Source organism: Moschus berezovskii, chromosome 1 (assembly GCF_049115385.1).
Source record: "Moschus berezovskii isolate FMDL1 chromosome 1, NW_MosBer_1.0, whole genome shotgun sequence".
NCBI classification, from domain to species: Eukaryota; Metazoa; Chordata; class Mammalia; order Artiodactyla; family Moschidae; genus Moschus; species Moschus berezovskii.
This window is the reverse complement of record NC_142460.1, coordinates 156,148,142-156,168,463: the sequence shown is the minus strand read 5'-3', so window position 1 is coordinate 156,168,463 and position 20,322 is coordinate 156,148,142. Positions and strand designations below refer to the sequence as shown.

General features: G+C 37.0%; 1 protein-coding gene across 1 annotated transcript in view; it reads right to left on the bottom strand.

Annotated features, from left to right (window-relative positions):
* Window positions 1-20,322, bottom strand: part of STAG1 (STAG1 cohesin complex component) — a 503,309-nt gene that overhangs the window by 320,885 nt on the left and 162,102 nt on the right. Inside the window, exon 4 of the mRNA XM_055413256.2 lies at window positions 8,105-8,269. Within this exon, the coding sequence (XP_055269231.1) occupies window positions 8,105-8,269 (165 nt within the window). The remainder of the gene's footprint in view (window positions 1-8,104; window positions 8,270-20,322) is intronic.

The following is a 20,322-nucleotide window of genomic DNA, read 5'->3' as shown; positions in this document are numbered from 1 at the left end:
GCCTCCCTGTCCATCACCAACTCCCGGAGTACACTCAAACTCATGTCCACAGAGTCGGTGATGCCATCCAGCCATCTCATTCTCCGTCGTCCCCTTCTCCTCCCGCCCCCAACCTTTCCCAGCATCAGAGTCTTTTCCAGCGAGTCAACTCGTCGCATGAGGTGGCCAAAGTATTGCAGTTTCAGCTTTAGCATCAGTCCCTCCAATGAACATCCAGGATTGATCTCCTTTAGAATGGACTGGTTGGATCTCCTTGCAGTATAAGGGACTCTCAAGAGTCTTCTCCAACACCACAGTTCAAAAGCATCGATTCGCCATTTATAGGCTTAATCCACTGCCTTATTCACAAAATTTATGATATCTATACATTAAGACCAAATGGAGTGCTCCTAGCATTAATCAACAGTTTGTAATGGTATATTAACAGACCATTTGACTTTTATGCAGAATTTCCTCTCCCATCTATGGTTAGTAAGTCTACGAAGGGAAGGGTCAGACAAGCTTAGTTCATACTGTATCTCTTGTATCTAATCCAATGCCTTAAACAAGAGCTCTCAATGAATTTCCATTGAATGAATCAACTGCAGCCCAACTTTTTAAGATGAAGTCTGGAGTACAAAATGCAAATGCCAATGGATTATAGAAATTCATTAAAATACTACTTCATAACTACTAAAGCAACAAATAACAGAATAATAGCTTGAATGTTCCAAAATTCAGTATGTAGTCAATGTCACGCACCTAAATGGCAAAATGTCCAAACCAAACTATTCCCACACCCATCACTAACACCTATATTCTTACAAATTTCCTTTCAGTGAATATCCCCAAGTCAAACAAACAGGAATTACTTGAGATTCTGTCCTCTTTCTCATCTTTCAGAAGCATCTTGCAGCCTTAATCTTTATAGAATCAGTCCCTTTCTCTTCCTCTTCCCCTTTACTGACACTATAAATTCAAACTTTCATTACTTACAAATTGGATTTAAAAAAAAAGCCTCCTAACTAGTCTCTCTGCTTCCAGCCTCACACATCCCAAATCATCACCTAAACTGTTTCCAGAAAAGTACTTCTAAAAATGTTAATATGATCATGTCATTTTCTTACTAAAATGCCATCAATTTCACAAAAAACTCACTGTTTAGACTCTAGCCTCTTTTAGCTCTATTTTTACTGGACGTCTTATGGCTTCCATTGTAGGGGTAGAGATTTTCTCTTTGTGTGTCACATTTCTGCTATTAAGAAGCTCCCTCTGCTACTGCCTAACTAACTCCTTTTCATCCTTCAAGTCTCAGGTCAAATTTCAGTTATACAGGCAAGACTTCCATAATAACCCTGTCCTCTCAGTTCAGTTCAGTTCAGTCGCTCAGTCGTGTCCGACTCTTAGCGACCCCATGAATCACAGCACGCCAGGCCTCCCTGTCCATCACCAACTCCCGGAGTTCACTCAAACTCATGTCCACAGAGTCGGTGATGCGATCCAGCCACCTCATTCTCTGTCGTCCCCGTCTCCTCCTACCCCCAATCCCTCCCAGCATCAGAGTCTTTTCCAGTGAGTCAACTCGTCACATGAGGTGGCCAAAGTATTGGAGTTTCAGCTTCAGCATCAGTCCTTCCAAAGAACACCCAGGATTGATCTCCTCTAGAATGGACTGGTTGGATCTCCTTGCAGTCCAAGGGACTCTCAAGAGTCTTCTCCAGCACCACAGTTCAAAAGCATCAATTCTTTGGCGCTCAGCTTTCTTCACAGTCCAACTCTCACATCCATACATGACCACAGGAAAAACCATAGCCTTGACTAGAAGGACCCCAATTGAATTTTCAGTGTTTTCAACCTATTCTATATATCTGTTTTATTATTCTGTGATACCTGTTTCCCATGAGAAAAAAACTGTGGTTTTATTTCTATACATTCAGGAACTATCTAGCACAACATCCAATTACAGGAGGTATGTAACAAGCATTAAGCCAGGAAAGTTGATTTTTCACAATTCCAGTCAGTAGAAAAGACTAAAATACAAAATGGTCATAAATAGTTGTAGGAATCAAAGGTTTGTGGAATGCCAGATAAATAAAAGAAACTAGGGTCTTTAAAACGAATCTTACCAAAGCCTTCACATGTCACTTCTCCAAAAGGGAAGGGATACAATCATTTTTCAAATATACTGGCAATATAAGTGCTTCTTTTGGGAAACATTTCAGAAATACTATCACTTTTATTTCAAATAATAAGATAGATAAGAAGGTCTAGACCATCCAGTTTCAACAACAGTTAATATTTTACATCCATATTTGTTTCTTTCTGCTTCTTTTTTCAGTTATTGCTATAGTAGTCCAAATACACTTGTCTGATCCCTTTAGGTATGTGTTTATATAAGTAGTATTATATATTATATATCATTTTGCAGCTTGCTTTGTCCCTTAAAATGCACTTCTAAAATCTGTCCATAATTACCTAAAGCTCTAGTTCACACTAGTTTTAACTGCTATAGAAAATTTAACTGTCTGAATATACCACATTAATATTTATCAGTTGTTCTGTTCACAGACTTTTACTTGGTCTTTCTTTTCACCATTGCTGCTGCTGCTGCTAAGTCATTTCAGTCGTGTCCGACTCTGTGTGACCCCATAGACGGAAGCCCACCAGGCTCCCCCGTCCCTGGGATTCTCCAGGCAAGAACACTGGAGTGGGTTGCCATTTCCTTCTCCATTTCACCATTACAAACTAACAATAAAAATTACTGTATGAGCCTCATCTGTAAAACTACACAAAAATCTCTCTAGAAGGTATACCTAGGAATTAAATTCCCTTTCTTCAAAGTATCCCAGTTAAAAAGAGAAAGACATAAGAAAGGTGTTTCCCACAGTGTAGAAGGTGAAGGTGAAGTCGCTCAGTTGAGTCTGACGCTTTGCGACCCCGTAGACTGTAGCCTACCAGGCTTCTCCGTCCATGGGATTCTCCAGGCAAGAATACTGGAGTGGGTTACCATTTCCTTCTCCAGGGGATCTTCCCGACCCAGGGATCAAACCCGGGTCTCCCGCATTGGAGGCCGACGCTTTAACCTCTGAGCCACCGGGGAAGCCCACAGTGTAGGAACTCATTAAACAGTTGCTAAATGAAGGAAAAATGAACAGATCATTTAACTTTTCTTAATACTGTCAAATTTTTCTCTAAAGGGGTTATACAGATTTGTATTCTCACTAGCTGGTACTCTACATCCTTACTGACTTTTAGTACTTTCCAGATATTTTTATGTTACTCAAATGAAGAGTATGAAACAGAATTTTATTCTATTTCACACCAAATTTTATTCATCCTTCCTTACTATTTTCTTAAATGGCCTACTGTTTCCTCTAACGTGTTTTGTTTATTACTACTTTACAGAATGCTGATTTTTTTTATAGTGTTAATTTTCTCTCTAGGAGTTTTATTGAATACTCATTAGTCTAATAGTCTAGGTCATGTTGAAATTCCTACATAGACAATTGTATATTCTGCAAATACGGATAATTTTATATTTTCAACTATTATACTCTAGTGCTTATTCCTGGGAATACCTTTACATTTCCCTATTAAAAATGGTGTGACGTGAGCTACAAGGTTTTTGTGTAATAACCTTTACCAAGCTATGGAACTTCCCTCTTGATGGTTCACTCACAAAGAGTTATTGTTCTCTGTGAGTATCAGCTATTATTTTATCAAATGATATTTATAAACATTCTACATCAATTTTCCCCTTGATATGATATCTGCTATATAATAGTAGAAGACTTTCTAACATTAAGCCACCCTTGCATTCCTAAGATAAAATCTGTTTTAAGTGTATTGAACTCAAATTGCCAATATTTTGAATCAGTAGACCTTTCTATGATTTCTTTTTCTACTTAATTTCCATTTCTACTTTTTTTATTCCTTTCTTCCTAATTACTTTAGATTTGCTATTTTTCTTTCTCTAAATTGATACTATTTTTGCTAATTAGTGCTTCTGCTGATATTACTTTTATTAACATTCACATTTCAACTGATTATTTAACTCTTTACTACATGAAATAATTTAAAGTGCCTTTCCAGATTTGTGACCATGAGGTAATGTAGAAAGGGAATTTATTTTGTATATTTCAATCTTACTTGCATTGTAGTCAGTGAAAAGGTTCAGGCAATCCTCAATGAAATATTTCAAGACTTTCTTTCAAGCCTCAATATTCTAGTTACACTGTGCAGGCACACCTTAGACCTATTAAGGATTTGGTTTCAGACCACTGCATGATAGCAAATATTACAACACGGTGAGTCACATGAATTTTTGGTTTCTTAGTTTATATAAAAGTTATGTTCACACCATATTATATTAAGTGTGCAGAAACATTTATGTCTAAACAATCATTGTACATACCTTAATTAAAAGATAATGCTGTTGGAAAAATGGTGCTTATAGACTTCTTTGATGAAGGGTTGCCATAAGCCTTCAATTTGTGAAAAATGCAGTATCTGCGAAGCGCAGAAGAAAAAAAAAAAAAAACAAACAGAAGGAATGCCTGTGTAATGATTTTCACTTATTTTACTTACTCCTGACAACAAACTCTAGATCCGAGGAAATGTGACTGAAAATTTCTACAAGACTACCTCTTCAAAACCTATGTCTCTTCTATTCCCTTGGAATTCTTCCCCTGCATATTTTGGAACCCTTTCAATCCACATCAAAGTCACTCAACTGCTCTTTCATATTTACTTTTTTATTTCTGGACTACATTCTGAATGACTGCGTAATGAATGCCAATTCTTGAATTCTTCCTTTGATGGCATCTAATGCGGCTTTTTAACCTCAGAAAAACCTATTTACTAAGTTTATTTCCTTTTTAGTATTAGGCAGAATTTCTTTCATCTCTATGGAAACTTAAACATACTTGTTTCTTTTATTTTTTACCCCTTCCTATGTTTTTGAGGTTATCTCTGCTCCATCTACTCACTTCATGGAGAACTAGATCATACACTGGGCTTAAAAAGAACTTCCTGCTCTAAGATGATACAGGAGATTTTTAAAAACCCCCTCACCAACCAAGAAAGTAGTCATTTTAATTCAGGTCCTGATTATAAGGACTATGTCTGTCCTCTCCTTTCCTTCATCTCACAATTTCCAAAAAGTAGGGTTTTAGCATAAGCCAGTATCCAAACTAGGGCCATCCTGAGTAGTAAAGACATCTCTATTAGTTAACTACATGTATAAGCACAAAGCACAGTCTCAAAGATAACCTAAGATATTTATTAAAAGATCCCCTTAAACACAAGCCTTAGCCTATGCAGCAGTTATCAGTGGCTTTCTTCCATCTCCTTTCCAGGTATGGGGTCTCATATTAGGCCCTGGCTTCATGTATTTTAAGCCTAATTTTATTCATACATGCTTCATGAAGCACCTTACATCCTTTTAACATACGAGATCCAAACTCTTGGCTACAAGTATCTACTTCTGCTGCCTTAAACCTAATGCTGACCACTAGGCAGTTTTTTTCTCTATATAAACTACAAAAACATTTAGTTTCCAAACCCATTAATGTCTACCCTCTATTTACTTTGTCTTTCATTACTTTATATTTGAAATGAAGGGATAATAAACACTGAAATTAGTGTGCCAGCTTCATTAAAAGACCTGCATTAATTTTTTAAACATGAATTTTTAAGCATTCCTTTCGCTCAGTGACCACTTTCAGGAATTTACATTGCAAAGGATTCCTACAGGCAATATTTATTAGGGATATATAAAGAGCTTCAAAGAAGTACTATTTTTAACACAATAAAACTACTCTTAAATAGTTATCTTAAATATACTTATTCTTCTTAATAAAGCAGTCCAACAGAAAACTAATAAGATAAATCATGCCTCAGCCATGTTATAGTATATAAACGTTAAAAACTGTAAGGTTAATCCACTGGAAAAAAACACCCACAACAGAATGCTGAATAAAATGGAAAAAAATTACAGCAGTTCGTAGATTAATATGAATACAGCTAGGAAACAAAAACATAAAAGAATAATAAAAAATTACAGCAAAGTAGAATATGGATAGGGTCACTTTCAATAGAAGAATAGTGAGAAAAAGTTGAAAAAATGAGTTAAAACCAAATTCTGGAAGGGACCAAGGTTGTGACTAATCTTTACCCTTTATAAAATACGAATCCAAAATAATTTAAAAAGAGAATAAAGTCTGAAAACAGCAATAGGGAAGAGTAATGTAGATGAAGAATACATCACACAGTGGGTGAAAAAGAAAAAAATCTTATACTCATCACCGAGTGAGTGAGTGCCGAGTGAGTGAGTGAAGTCGCTCAGTCGTGTCCGACTCTCTGCGACCCCGTGGACTGCAGCCCACCAGGCTCCATCGTCCATGGGATTCTCCAGGCAAGAACACTGAAGTAGGTTGCCATTTCCTTCTCCAGGGGATCTTCCCGACCCAGGGATCGAACCCAGGTCTCCTGCATTGCAGGAAGACGCTTTAACCTCTAAGCCACCAGGGAAACCCTGTGTATATCAAAATCAAATGACTAGATTTTGTTCACAATAAATACTGAAGATTTTATTTATATTAAATGAAAGCTGGAAAAATAAACTTTTGCATAAAAAAAGAAAGCAAAATAATGAAATGCAATTTTTAAATTTAATTTCCTTGATTTTCTGCTTGTGTCTCTACCTACAGATGGGAGGCAATAAATAGATTTTGATTAGAATTTCTATAGCCTGTTAACAATTTTTCTATTGCAGTTTGTATCTGTAATAGAAACTATCAAGCTTAATGGCTAAAAATCACTTAATATATTTCAAAATTTTATACTTTAATGTTGCCCACTGCTTTGGATAACTGGGAATTCAGTATTTCTTTCACCATTTAGCATCATCCCACCACTCCAACACCCTCCCCTTCGCATACAAATTCCAAAATTCCTGAACAAATCAATCCGGTAACATAAACTAAACCCCATTAAGGAATTAAAAAAGAAATACATGTAAAAAATAAAAGGTATACTAATGAAAAGTTGCCTGCTTTGGTTCTATATCTGTTTCATGAATTACCCAACTTTCACACTTAAATTGAAAATGAAGTATCAAAAATGAGCAAATACAAAATAGAAACATTCAACATACAATCATTAGTAATTAAAAAATGGAAATTAAAATAATGAATTAGTTTTATCTATATTGCCAAATAATTCTTAAATATAAAATATCCAATTTCTAGCAACACTTCTGGGGAAGGAAATGGCAACCCACTCCCGTGTTCTTGCTTGGAGAATCCCAGGGACGGCAGAGCCTGGTGGGCTGCCGTCTATGGGGCTGCACAGAGTCGGACACGACTGAAGCGACTTAGCAGCAGCAGCAGCAGCAACAATTCTGGTGAAAGATAAACTAGTACAAATTCTGGAGAATAAAATGGTATTTATTACTACATAGTTAAGAAATACTCTTAAAATAATTTTACCTCCAGTCCTTTAAAATGAAAAGATGTAAGGAACTAAATACAAATGATTAATAAGTTTTAAAATATTCTAAAAATGTAAACACACACTAAAGGAATCATAATACTTATAGTTTATCCTTAAAATGAATTAGTCAGAAGCCAATAAAGATGTGCTCTTCAAGACTATTTAATGACACTTGCTGAGTGAATGAGGGTAGAAAAAACAATGTAAGAAGTTATAAAAGATCACACAAACACAAATAACCATAAAATGTTAACTGTGGTTATTTCTAATTCATTACTTAAGCATTTTTCTACACCCTTTCTTCTTTCAAATATTCTTCAATACACATATGTTACTTACATTAAGTCAAATTCTAAAAATACACACAATTGAGGCAATACAAATTCTCAGGCAGTTCCTACTATATGCAAATTATTTTATTCAACATAATGTAATTTAAAATTTGTAATGTTAACTTACTATTAAACAATATGCTTTTCCTGACACTTTTACAAAAGCAAAGAAAAACCCTTAATAAATTTGACTACACAATCAACAATTGCATAAAAATGTCAAAATACACACTAACAGGTTTTACATGTTATTGACCCTATATTGCTTTATTAGTAAGATAGAAACACTTAAAATTTACCTGCATTGCACTTTTCCCCAGTTTCACCACTTCAAATAACGTGACAGGTTCCCCTTCACCATTCTGTTGAGGGTGCCCATTAGCTCGTCCACGGCCTGTTCCTCTAACTCCAGCTTCAATTCTACTCTTCTCTCCTGGTGATTTTCGAGGTTTCTTATTTGTAGACTGAATAAAAAAAGAGGAAAAGCAAAATTAAATGCAGGTATATTTGCCTTATGGAGAGTGATCTCAAATTATGTTTGAGCCTGTGAAAGGGAAGTTAGCACTGCTATAGGTAAGAGATAATTTCAAAAGAAGTTTTACAATGTTTGTATTGATTTTAAAAAAAGTGCAAACAGCAAAGTACAAGTTAATTTATACAAGGTATGAAAAGAAAAAGATTTACTATTTTGTACAATAATGACAATACTGTAACCCTGTCCTCAAATACGACCCCGTCTTGATATTTTCTTATTACCAACCTCAAGACTAGACTTCCTCAGAAATTATGTTCAACAAAATGCTACTTGAACAAACAGCATGTTCAACTTCTCCTTCAACTTAAGTACTAAAATATTTCTTATTCAGCCATGCAACAAACATATATTGACAATTTTGGGAACCATCCCAAGTACTAAAAATATGGCAGATATTCTGGCCTTGAAGTTGTTTTTCAGTCAGCTCAGTTCAATTGCTCTGTCGTGTCCGACTCTTTGCCACCCCATGGACTGCAGCACGACAGGCTTCCCTGTCGATCACCAACTCCCGGAGCTTGCTCAAACACGTCCATTGAGTCAGTGATGCCATACAACCATCTCATCCTCTGTTGTCACCTTCTTCTCCCTGCTTTAATCTTTGCCAGCATCAGGGTCTTTTCCAGTGAGTCATTTCTTTGCATCAGATGGCCAAAGTATTGGAGTTTCAGCTTCAACATCAATCCTGCCAATGAATATTTAGCACTGATTTCCTTTAAGATTGACTGGTTTGATATCCCTGCTGTCCAATGGACTCTCAAGAGTCCTCTCCAACTCCACAGTTCAAAAGCATCAGTTCTTTGGCACTCAGCTTTCTTTATGGTCCAACTCGCACATCCATACATGACTGCTGGAAAATCCACAGCTTTGACTAGATGGACCTTTGTTGGAAAAATAATGTCTCTGTTTTTAATATGTTGTCTAGGTTTGTCAGAGCTTTCATTCAAAGGAGCTAGCATCTTTTAATTTCATAGTGCAGTCACCATTTGCAGTGATTTTGGAGCCCAAAAAATGAAGCCTGTGTTTCCATTGTTTCCCCATGTATTTGCCATGAAGTGATGGAACCAGATGCCATGATCTTAGTTTACTGAATGTTGAGTTTTAAGCCAGCTTTTTCACTCTCCTCTTTCACTTTAATCAGAAGGCTTAGTTCCTCTTCGCTTTCTGCCACAAGAGTGGTATCAGTTGCATATCTGAGATTACTAATATTTCTCTCAAGAAACTTGATTCCAGCTTGTGCTTCATCCAGCCCAGTATTTCACATGATGCACTCTGCACAGAAGTTAATTAAGCAGGGTGACAAAAGACAGCCCTGACCTACTCTTTTCCCAATTTAGAACCAGTCCGTGATTTCATGTATGGTTCTAACTGTTGCTTCTTGACCTGCATACGGATTTCTCAGGAGGCAGGTAAGGTGGTCTGGTATTCCCATCTCTTTAAGAATTTTCCACAGTGTGCTGTGATGCACACAGTCACAGCTTTTGGAATAGTCAATAAAGCAGAAGTTTTTCTGGAATTCTCTTGCTTTTTCAATGATCCAATGTATGTTGGCAATCTGATCTCTGGTTCCTCTGCCTTTTCTTAATCCAGCTTGAACATCTGTACTGTTCATTTATTGTTGAACCCTAGCCTAGAGAATTTGGGGATTACTTTGCTAGAGTGTGAGATGAGTGCAACTGTGTGGTAGTCTGAACTTTTTTAGCATTACTTTTCTCTGGGATTGGGATGAAAACTGACATTTTCCATTCCTGTGGCCATTCTGAGTTTTCCAAATTTGCTGGCATATTGAGTGCAGCACTTTAACACCATCATCTTTTAGGATTTGAAATAACTCAGCTGCAATTCCATCATCTCCACTAACATTGCTCCTAGTGATGCTTCCTAAGGCCCACATGGCTTCACATTCCAGAATGTCTGGCTTGAGGTGAGTGATCACATCACTGTGGTTATCTGGGTCATTAAGATCTTTTTGTATAGTTCTTCTGTGTATTCTTGTCACCAATTCTTAGTATATTCTGCTTCTATCAGGTCCATACTATTTCTGTCCTTTATTGTGCCCATCTTTGCAAGAAATGTTCCCTCAGTATCTCTACTCTTCTTCAAGAGATCTCTAGTCTTTCCCATTCTGTTGTTTTCCTCTATTTCTCTGCATTGATCACTAAGGAAGGCTTTCTTTTATCTCCGTGCTGTTTTTGGAATTCAGATGGATGTATCTTTCCTTTTCTCCTTTGCCTTTCACTTCTCTTCTTTTCTCAAATATTTCTAAGGCCTCCTCAAACAACCATTTTTCCTTTCTGTATTGCTTTTTCTTAGGGATGGTTTTGATCAACACCTCCTGGACAATGTCACGAACCGCTGTCCATAGTTCTTCGGGCACTCTATCAGATCGAATCCCTTGAATTTATTTGTCCCTTCCACTGTATAATCTTAAGGGATTTGATTTAGGTCATACCTGAACGGCCTAGTGGTTTTCCCTACTTTCTTTAAGTCCGAATTTGGCAATAAGGAGTTCATGATCTGAACCACAGTCAGCTCCTGGTCTTCTTTTTGCTGACTGTATAGAGCTTCTCCAGCTTGTGCTGCAAAGAATATAATCAATCTGATTTTGGTATTGACCATCTAGTGATGTCCACGTGTAGATTCAGCACTTGTCTTGTTGGAAGCGGGTGGTTGCTATGACCAGTGCGTTCTCTTGGCAAAACTCTGTTAGTCTTTGCCCTGCTTCATTTTGTACTTCAAGGCCAAACATGCCTGTTACTCCAGGTATCTCTTGACTTTCTACTTTTGCATTCCAGTCTGCTATGATGCAAATGACATCTTTTTGGGTGTTAGTTCTAGAAGATCTTATAGGACTTCACAGAACCATTCAACCTCAGCTTCTTCAGTATTACTGGTTGGGGTATAGACTTGGGTTACTGTGATACTGAAATGTTTGCCGTAGAAAGCAACAAAGATCATTCTGTTGTTTTTGAGATTGCAGCTAAGTACGGCATTTCAGACTCCTCTGTTGACTTATGATGGCTACTCCATTTCTTCCAATGGTTTCTTGCCCACAGTAGTAGATGTAACTGTCGTCTGAATTAAATTTGCCCATTCTGGTCCATTTTAGTTCCCTGATTCCTAAAATGTCAAAGTTCACTCTTTCCATCTCCTGTTTGATCACTTCCAATTTACCTGGATTCACGGACCTAACATTCCAGGTGCCTATGCAACACTGTTCTTTACAGCATCATACTTTACTTCCATTACCAGTCGGTTCACAACTGGGTTTTTATTTTTGCTTTGGCTCTGTCTCTTCATTCTTTCTGAAGTATTTCTCCACTCTTCTCATAGCATATTGAGCACCTATCGACCTGGGGAGTTCATCTTCCAGTGTCCTATCTTTTTGCCTTTTCACACTTTTCATGGGGTTCTCAAGGCAAGAATACTGAAGTGGTTTATCATTCAGTTCTCTAGTGGACCACCTTTTGCCAGAACTCTTCACCATGACCAATCCAACCTGGGTGGCCCTACAGGGCATGGGTCACAGTTTCATTGAGTTAGACAAGGCACATTCTTCAATTAACAACCCATCCCACGTCCCCAACTTACAAAGAAAAGTCAACACCTGCTATCACCTTATCTATGTCTCACCTTTAGAGTCAAGATAGAGTAGCTTGCAGACACTATTGTTGTTCTCATTCCCATAAATTTCACTTATACATAAACTCATTAGAGTTACTGACCAAACTCACCAGTAAAATTAATGTTACTAAATTTAACAGACATTTTTTGCAACTCTCCCAGCAAGCCACATTATCCCTATGTGTTTCAGATATCTCTTCCCTCCCTATATTCCTTCCCCGTCAGTGTTACCTTCAGTTCAGTTCAGTTGCTCAGTCATGTCCAACTCTTTGCGACCCCATGAATCACAGCACGCCAGGCCTCCCTGTCCATCACCAACTCCCGGAGTCCACTCAAACTCATGTCCATCGAGTTGGTGATGCCATCCAGCCATCTCATTCTCTATCGTCCCCTTCTCCTCCCGCCCCGAATCCTTCCCAGCATCAGAGTCTCTTCCAGTGAGTCAACTCTTCACATGAGGTGACCGAAGTATTGGATCACAGAAAACTAGTCGATCTGTTACCTTAGGTCTCTAAGCATATTCTCAATCTTCATACGCTTTCTTGAGTGGTTTAGTTCTCTCTCATACCAGCCTGTTTTGGTTATCAATTTACTGTTCTCCAAATATACTCTATTTTGCCCCACTTTGTGATGCTGGAACTGGATTCAGTAAACATTTCTCCTGTCATCTGCTGCAATGGTAGGATTTATAACTCAAATGCCTTGGAGGAACACTACAAAACACAGCATAGTGGGGCTTCTCTTCCTGCTCTCAGGACACACTCCCATCATTCTCTATTCTTGTATTCTCCAAAGTACTCCTTCACTCCTCTTGATATTATAGTTAACAGCCTGACCTCTATTTGTGTGTGTGGATTAATACATAATAAATTTACTGCTTATTTTCAAATAAAGTATTTTTAGAACAGTGTTAGCTATACAAAATCAAGTTGTGAAGACAGTACAAGGAACCCCCACACATATTGTATCTAATTAGACCTATTATTAACACATTATTATCTGTATGACATATGTTACAATTAATGAGCCACTATTGACACATTAACAAAAGTCCATATTTAATTCAGATTTTCCTAGTTTTTTAAAAAAATGATCTGTCCCAGAAGCCCACCCAAGGGCTCTTAGACATGGTCACATCATGTCTCCCTAAGCTCCTCTTGGTTCCAACAGTTTTTACTCTTTCCTGGTTTATGGTGACCTTGAAAATTTTAAGGAATCCTGGACAAGTATTTTATGTTGTACAGGTATTTTATACAACGTTCCTCAACTGGGGTTTGTCTGATGTTTTTCTCATGATCAGACTGGAATTGTGGGTTTGGAGAGGAAGATATGAGAGAGAAAGTGTCATTTTTGTCACCTCACAATCAAGGGTATAGTCTAACACATGACTTATCACTCTTAATGCTGACCTGTTAATTAGTTGGCAGAGGTGATATTTGTCAGGTTTTCCACTGTAAAGTTACTTTTACTCTCCTCTCCACACTTCACCGCTTGGAAGAAAGTCACTATGTGCATTCCACATTGAAGGGTGAGGAGCTATGCTCCACCTCCTTGGAGGTTGAGCATTTACACATACTATTTGATATTCTTTCAGCATGGGAGATTTCGCTATTCTCTCTCATTCATTCAATCATTTATACTAATGTAGACCCATCAACATTTATTTTGGAGTACAATATTTTTTATTTTGTTGCTCAACTTGTTTCGGCTTTGGCCATTGAGAGATCTTTCAGTTTTGTCTCCTGTGTTCTTTTGACATATTATTGTGGGATAAACACACACATACGCCATTGTGTGTAATTTTTATTTAGTACTTGGTTACTTTCTGGCAGCAAAACATTCTCCATGATCATATTGTATATTCTGTTTTCCAGTTTTAGAATCAGGTAATAGTCCTGGTTCCTTTTATTAGAGACTTTTATTAGGAATGAAGATCTGGGCACTAGGTTTTGCTCCTTGATACCGAGTGCCCTTGCTTCTAGGCCCTTAAGTGGGCAAAACAATGAAATGTATTTCCAGATGTATACGCATAACTACAAATATTTCTGTATGCAATGATCTGTTATCTATATTAAGTTAAGCAAATTTTTTTTTGTAACTGGTATCTCCAACTCTAATCCATAAGCATATGGATGCTTCTTCCCCTTACTCATCTACAAACTCCCACTCCAATAGTGAGAAATCTGGCTCTCAACAGTGTGCTTATATAGCAATATTTTAAGCCCTATCCCACGGGAAACAATTTTTTGAACTAGACTGCAGTTCTTTTATGCACTGTGTACAGCAGTTTTCTTTGACTTTAGTCTTACAGACTCATTTCCAAAGTTACTAAAGTCAGCAGCAGAGTTACAGGATATTGATACATTCTACATTCCATCCTGGTATTCCCCCAACGTTATAAATGATTTTTTAAACATGTGAATTAATAAAATTCACTTTTTATGAAAAGCTCAATGATTTTTGACAAACACATAGTGTCATGTATGCACAATTATGGTATAACAGAAAAAAGTTTCACTACCTTAAAAAAATGCCTGTGCTTCACATTTAACCCTCCTACTTTCCCTTGGCAAACTCCAAAAATATTTTTTAATCACCACTACTGTTTTGTCTTTTACACAGTCATATAATTGTAGTCACACAGCATATATTTTCATGTTGGTATTTTTTCATCCTAACAAAACGAATTAAAGATTAATCCATGTCTTTCAGTGGTTGAATAGCTTATTTCTGTTTATCTGTAAACAATATTCCACTGCATGCACGTATCATGTTTTGTCACCCATTTACCTAACAGTGGACATCTTGCCCACCATTTTTGGCAATTAGGAATAAAACTCCTATAAGAATTTACATGCAGAGTTTTGTATAAACAAAACTTCCAAATCCACTGGGCAAACACCTAGGATTACCAGATCATACGGTAAAACTATGTTTAGCTTAGTACAAAACTTTCACAGTCTTCCAAAGTAGCAACACCATTTCACATTCTAACCAGCAATGAGCTCCAGCTTCTTTTGCTTCATATTCGTGCCAGGAAATTGGTATTGCCAGGTTCTTAGATTTCAGCCGCTCTAACAGGGAGATAGTTGTCTTAATTCACAATCCTTGAATGATAAATGATTAAAGAATTTTCTACAAATGATAATTCCTCACATTACATTTTTCTGTTAGAATTACTGGTGAAGATTTGTCTCCTGATTAGACTCTCCAACCTTGTACAATCCAACATCATAACCTCTATCCTCACAAAGCTATTAGGCTGGTGCGAAAGTAATGTGGTTTTGCATTGTTGAACTTTGCTGTTTGATATTGGAATAAACTATTAAATACATGTGATTATCATATGCATCATTTGAATGTACATTTCTCACTTTTTTTCCTAATGACTTAACACTTGCTCTTTATTTTATATTTCTTTTAGACAGAAAGCAAATATGAGCGATTTTTTTAAAATTTCAAAATGGGTCATAAAGCAGCAGACACAACTCACAACATCAACAATGCATCTGGCCCAGGAACTGCTAAGGAACATACAATGCAGTGGTGGTTCAAGAAGTTTTGCAAACTACACAAGAGCCTTGAAGATGAGGAGCATAGTGGCCAACCATCAGAAACAGACAACAACTGAGAGTAATCATGAAGCCAATCCTCTTAAAACTACACATGAAGTTGTCGAAGAACTGAATATCAACCATTCTACAGTCATTAGGCATTTGAAGCAAATTGGAAAGGTGGAAAGGCTTGGTAAGTGGGTGCCTCATAAGCTGACCGCAGATCATAAAAAACTGTCATTTTGAAGTGTTGTCTTTTATTCTACACAACAACCACAAACCATCTCTCGACTGAATTGTGATGTGCAAGGACAAGTAAATTGTATGGAATAACTGATAACAACCAGTTCAGTGGCTGGACCGAGAAAAAGCTCCGAAATACTTTCCAAGGCTAAAGTTGCACCCAAAAAGGTAACAACCACTGTTCAGTGGTCTGCTGCCAGTCTGATCCACCACAGCTTTCTGAATCTTGGCAAAACCATTAAATCTGAGAATTATGCTCAGCAAACCGATGAGATGCATTGAAAAGTGCAATGCCTGCAGTCAGCATTAGTAAACAGAATGAGCCAATTCTTCTCCACAAAGATGCCCAAACGCACATAACACAACTAAAACTTCAAAAGTTGAATGAACTGGGTGACAAAGTTCTATTTTATCTGCCATAACATCTGACCTCTCGCCAACCAATTACCACTTCTTGAAGCATCTTCACAAATTTTTGCAGGGAAAACGCTTCCACAACCAGCAAGACACAGAAACTGTTTTCCAAGAATTCACTGAATCCCAAAGCACTGACTTTTATGCTACAGGAATAAACAAACTTACTACTCATTGGCAAAAATGTGCTGATTGAAATGGTTCCTATTTTGATTAATAAAGATGTATTTGAGACTAGCTATAATGATTTTAAAATTCATGATCTGACATCATAATTACTTTTGTACAACTTAATATTTCAAACGGTAATTATATATACATTACCTTTTAGTTTCTTGTAACTTTTCAGACTCCCTTGGCCACATATTTTTGATATAAAGTTTAGGACACCTGTAAAAGTAGTCTCATTCCTGGACAAGAAATCATGGTGCTCTCAAATGAAAGAAACGGGTGATGGTCTGTATCAAACTTGCTTGACTGGTCCAGTTTCCAGTGGTGGCATCTTAAGAACTGAGTCATACTGACCAGTATAAAATAATATCTCATCTGTGGCTTTGATTTGCATTTCTCTAACAATTAGCAATGAGCATCTTTTCATGTGCCTATTGACCATCTATATGCTTTCTTTGGGAAAAGTATCTATTCTGGTCTTCTGGTCCCCCCTTTTTTGACTGTTTGTTTTCATAATATTGAGTTGCATGAGCTGTCTGTATATTCTGGTTATTAACCCCCTGTCAGTCATATCATTTAAAAATATTTTCTCCCATTCCTAGGTTGCCTTTTCTTTTATTGATGGTTTCCTTTGTGCAAAAGCTTTTAAGTTTAATGAAGCCCCACTTCTTTATCTTTTATCTCTTTTGCCATGGGAAACTACTTGAAGAAAATATTGCTACCATTTGTGTCAGAGAATGTCTAGCCTATTTTCTCTTCTAGGAGATAATATAGTGTCAAGTCTTTAGGTCATTAAAGCATTTTTTAGTTTATTCATGTACATAGTACATGGGAATGTTCTAATTTCATTGCTTAACATACAGCTGTCCAGCTTTCCCAACACAACTGACTGAAGAGGGTGTTTCTTTTCTTTTTCCCATTGTATATTCCTGCCTCCTTTGTCATAGATTACTTGACCATGAACACATGGGTTTATTTCTGGGCTCTCTATTCTGTTCCATTGATCTATTTTTCATGCCAATATCACACTGTTTCGGTTACTATACCTTTGTAGTATAGTCTGAAGACTGGAAGGGTTACCCCTCCAGTTTGTTCTGTTCCCTCAGTATTGCTTTGGCAATTCTGGGTTCCATATAAATTTCAGGGCTATTTGGTCTAGTTCTATGAAAATGTATGGGCATTTTCATATAGATTGCATTAAACCTGTGGACTCCTTTGGGTACTATGGATATTTTAACTAATAACTCTTCCAATTTAGGAGCATAGGATATCTTTCAATTTATTTAAATCATTTTCAGTTTCCTTTATCAATGTATTATCATTTTCAGGTTTATTCTTAGGTAATTTTTGACACAACTTTAAATGGGATTTCGCTTTAGTTTTCTCTTTCAGATATTTCATTTTACTATAAAATGCAACAGAACATCTCACACTGGTCAGAACAGCTATTATCAACAAGCCTAGAAATAAATGCTGAAGAGGGTCTGGAGAAAAGGAACCCTCCTACACTGTTGATGTTTATATAAACTGATACAGTCACATGGTATAGTATGGAGGTTCCTTAAAAACAAACAAACAAACAAAAAATCTAAAAATGAAGCTACCATATGATCCAGCAAATCCACTCTTGGGTATAAATCAGGAGAAAAATGAAAACCCCAATTCAAAAAGATACATCCATCCCAATGTTCACAGCAGCACTAAATACAAAAGTCAAGACATGGAAACAACCCAAGTGTCCCTAACAGTCAACTGGCTTAATATGTTCCACATATATATAAAATGTAGTATTACTCAAGCACAACAAAAAATATTACCATTTGTAGCAACACATATGTACCTAGAGCATATTATATTTAATTAAGAAAGACAGAGAAAAACAAATATTATATATCACTCATAAGTGGAATCTAAAAATTATATATAAAAGTATCTATATACAAAACAGAAACATACTCACAAGATGTAGAAAACAAATATGGTTACCAAAGGGGAAAGGATAAATTAGAAAATGGAATTAATAGATACAACTAAAACAGATAAGCAACAAGGATTTACTGTAAGCACAAAGAAATATACTCAATATCTTATAATAACCTATAATGGAAAATAATCTGAAGTATATAATCTGAACCACTTTGTTGCATACCTGAAACTAACAATATTACAGATCAATTATGCTTCAATTTAAATAAGTTAATAGAAAAACAAACAAAAAAAACTGAGTCTTTGCCTTAATTGGGAAGTTACTAATGCCTTAGAAACCTAGCCAGTAACTCAGTTCCCTGGAGTTAGAGTCCTATCCATTATCAGTTTGTCTCAGGGAGGGACTGAAATTCTATCCTTGAATCCCAGGTCACTGGGTGGGGCCCTCATAACAGGCTGTCAGGCAATACAGGTGCTAGCTCTAGATCAGATGTACCTTATGATCCCAGAGATACAGTTTCCCTGGTACAAGATGATCAGCTTACTCCATTTATCCCAGCTATTACCTGTCTAGTAAATTTTTCTTCCACTAATGGAAAGTGGACCTCCTTCCAAATATGTGCCTCAACCGAGTATGCATGGCTAGCTTCTAACGTCATATCTCACAGAGGCTCATTTATTCTACCTCTAAGAATGTATGCTTAATAGCCCAAGTGACAGTAAGTGGTAATATTATAAAATATACATAACATGAATTTAATCATGAGCAGAGACATGCTCAAATTGATTCAATCTAAGTGGCTCAGAGGTTAAAGCGTCTGCCTCCAATGTGGGAGACCCGGGTTCGATCCCTGGGTCGGGAAGATCCCCTGGAGAAGGAGATGGTAACCCACTCCAGTATTCTTGCCTGGAGAATCCCATGGACGGAGAAGCCTGGTAGGCTACAGTCCACGGGGTCGCAGAGAGTCAGACACGACTGAGCGACTGAACGGAACGGAAAGAATATACAGAACATAAGATATTAGACAATTTCTTCCACTCATTCAACACAATTTTTCTTTCTATATTCATTGTCCAGTTACTATGTGCCAAAAATATTAAGTACTTGATCCTTCTATATAGCAGCACACATACCTTTCAAAAAACTCACAGTGTTTAAAATGTATTTTTCAACATCCTAATACAATTCTGTCATTTGGTGGTGGAGAAGGGACACTGAAACTTCAAATCCCATAAACCATAGTGCAAGTGAGATATCTATGGTACACAGGGTTCAGGTATTCACTGCTATAGGTAATTCAAGGGACACTGTGGGGAAAAAAGATATGAATGAATATCTGGGGGGGGGGTAGAACTTCCTAAAACAAACCCTGACTCAATGTATAAAGTAATGAATTTTCTGGAAAACAGACTCAGGAATTCAAAAAGCTATATACATCCTTCACTTTGTGAAAATGATGCAATTTAATGTCAGAGTGTACTCTTGCCTGGAGAATCCCATGGATGGAGGAGCCTGGTATGCTATAGTCTATGGGATCAATAAGAGACAGACACAACTGAGCGACTTCACTTTCACGTTTCACTTTCATGCACTGGAGAAAGAGACGACAACCCACTCCAGTGTTCTGGGCTGCAGACTCCCAGAGACGGGGGAGCCTGGTGGGCAGCCGTCTATGGGGTTACACAGAGTCGGACATGACTAAAGTGCCTTAGTAGCAGCAGCAGACCAATCTTTAGAACAAATGCTTTACTACAACTCTATACTACTTAATTTAAATGTAAAGCCATACTTCTGGTAAACTATTTTAAGTTGGCATAGTTAGACAAGAAGATTTTCCAAAACTATTCTATCCCAAAAGTTCTTTACAGGATAAATTGCAGTCCACATGTACAATAACTTTTCTACAAACTTTAAGAAACAGAGAGATAAACTGACTTTTCATTCATTGTGCCTAACCTAAATTTATTCATGAGGAATGAATGTAAAGTAATCCCCATCCTTTCACAAATAATGAATATCAACATATGTGGGGTAGCTTAATGTAAAATCTTT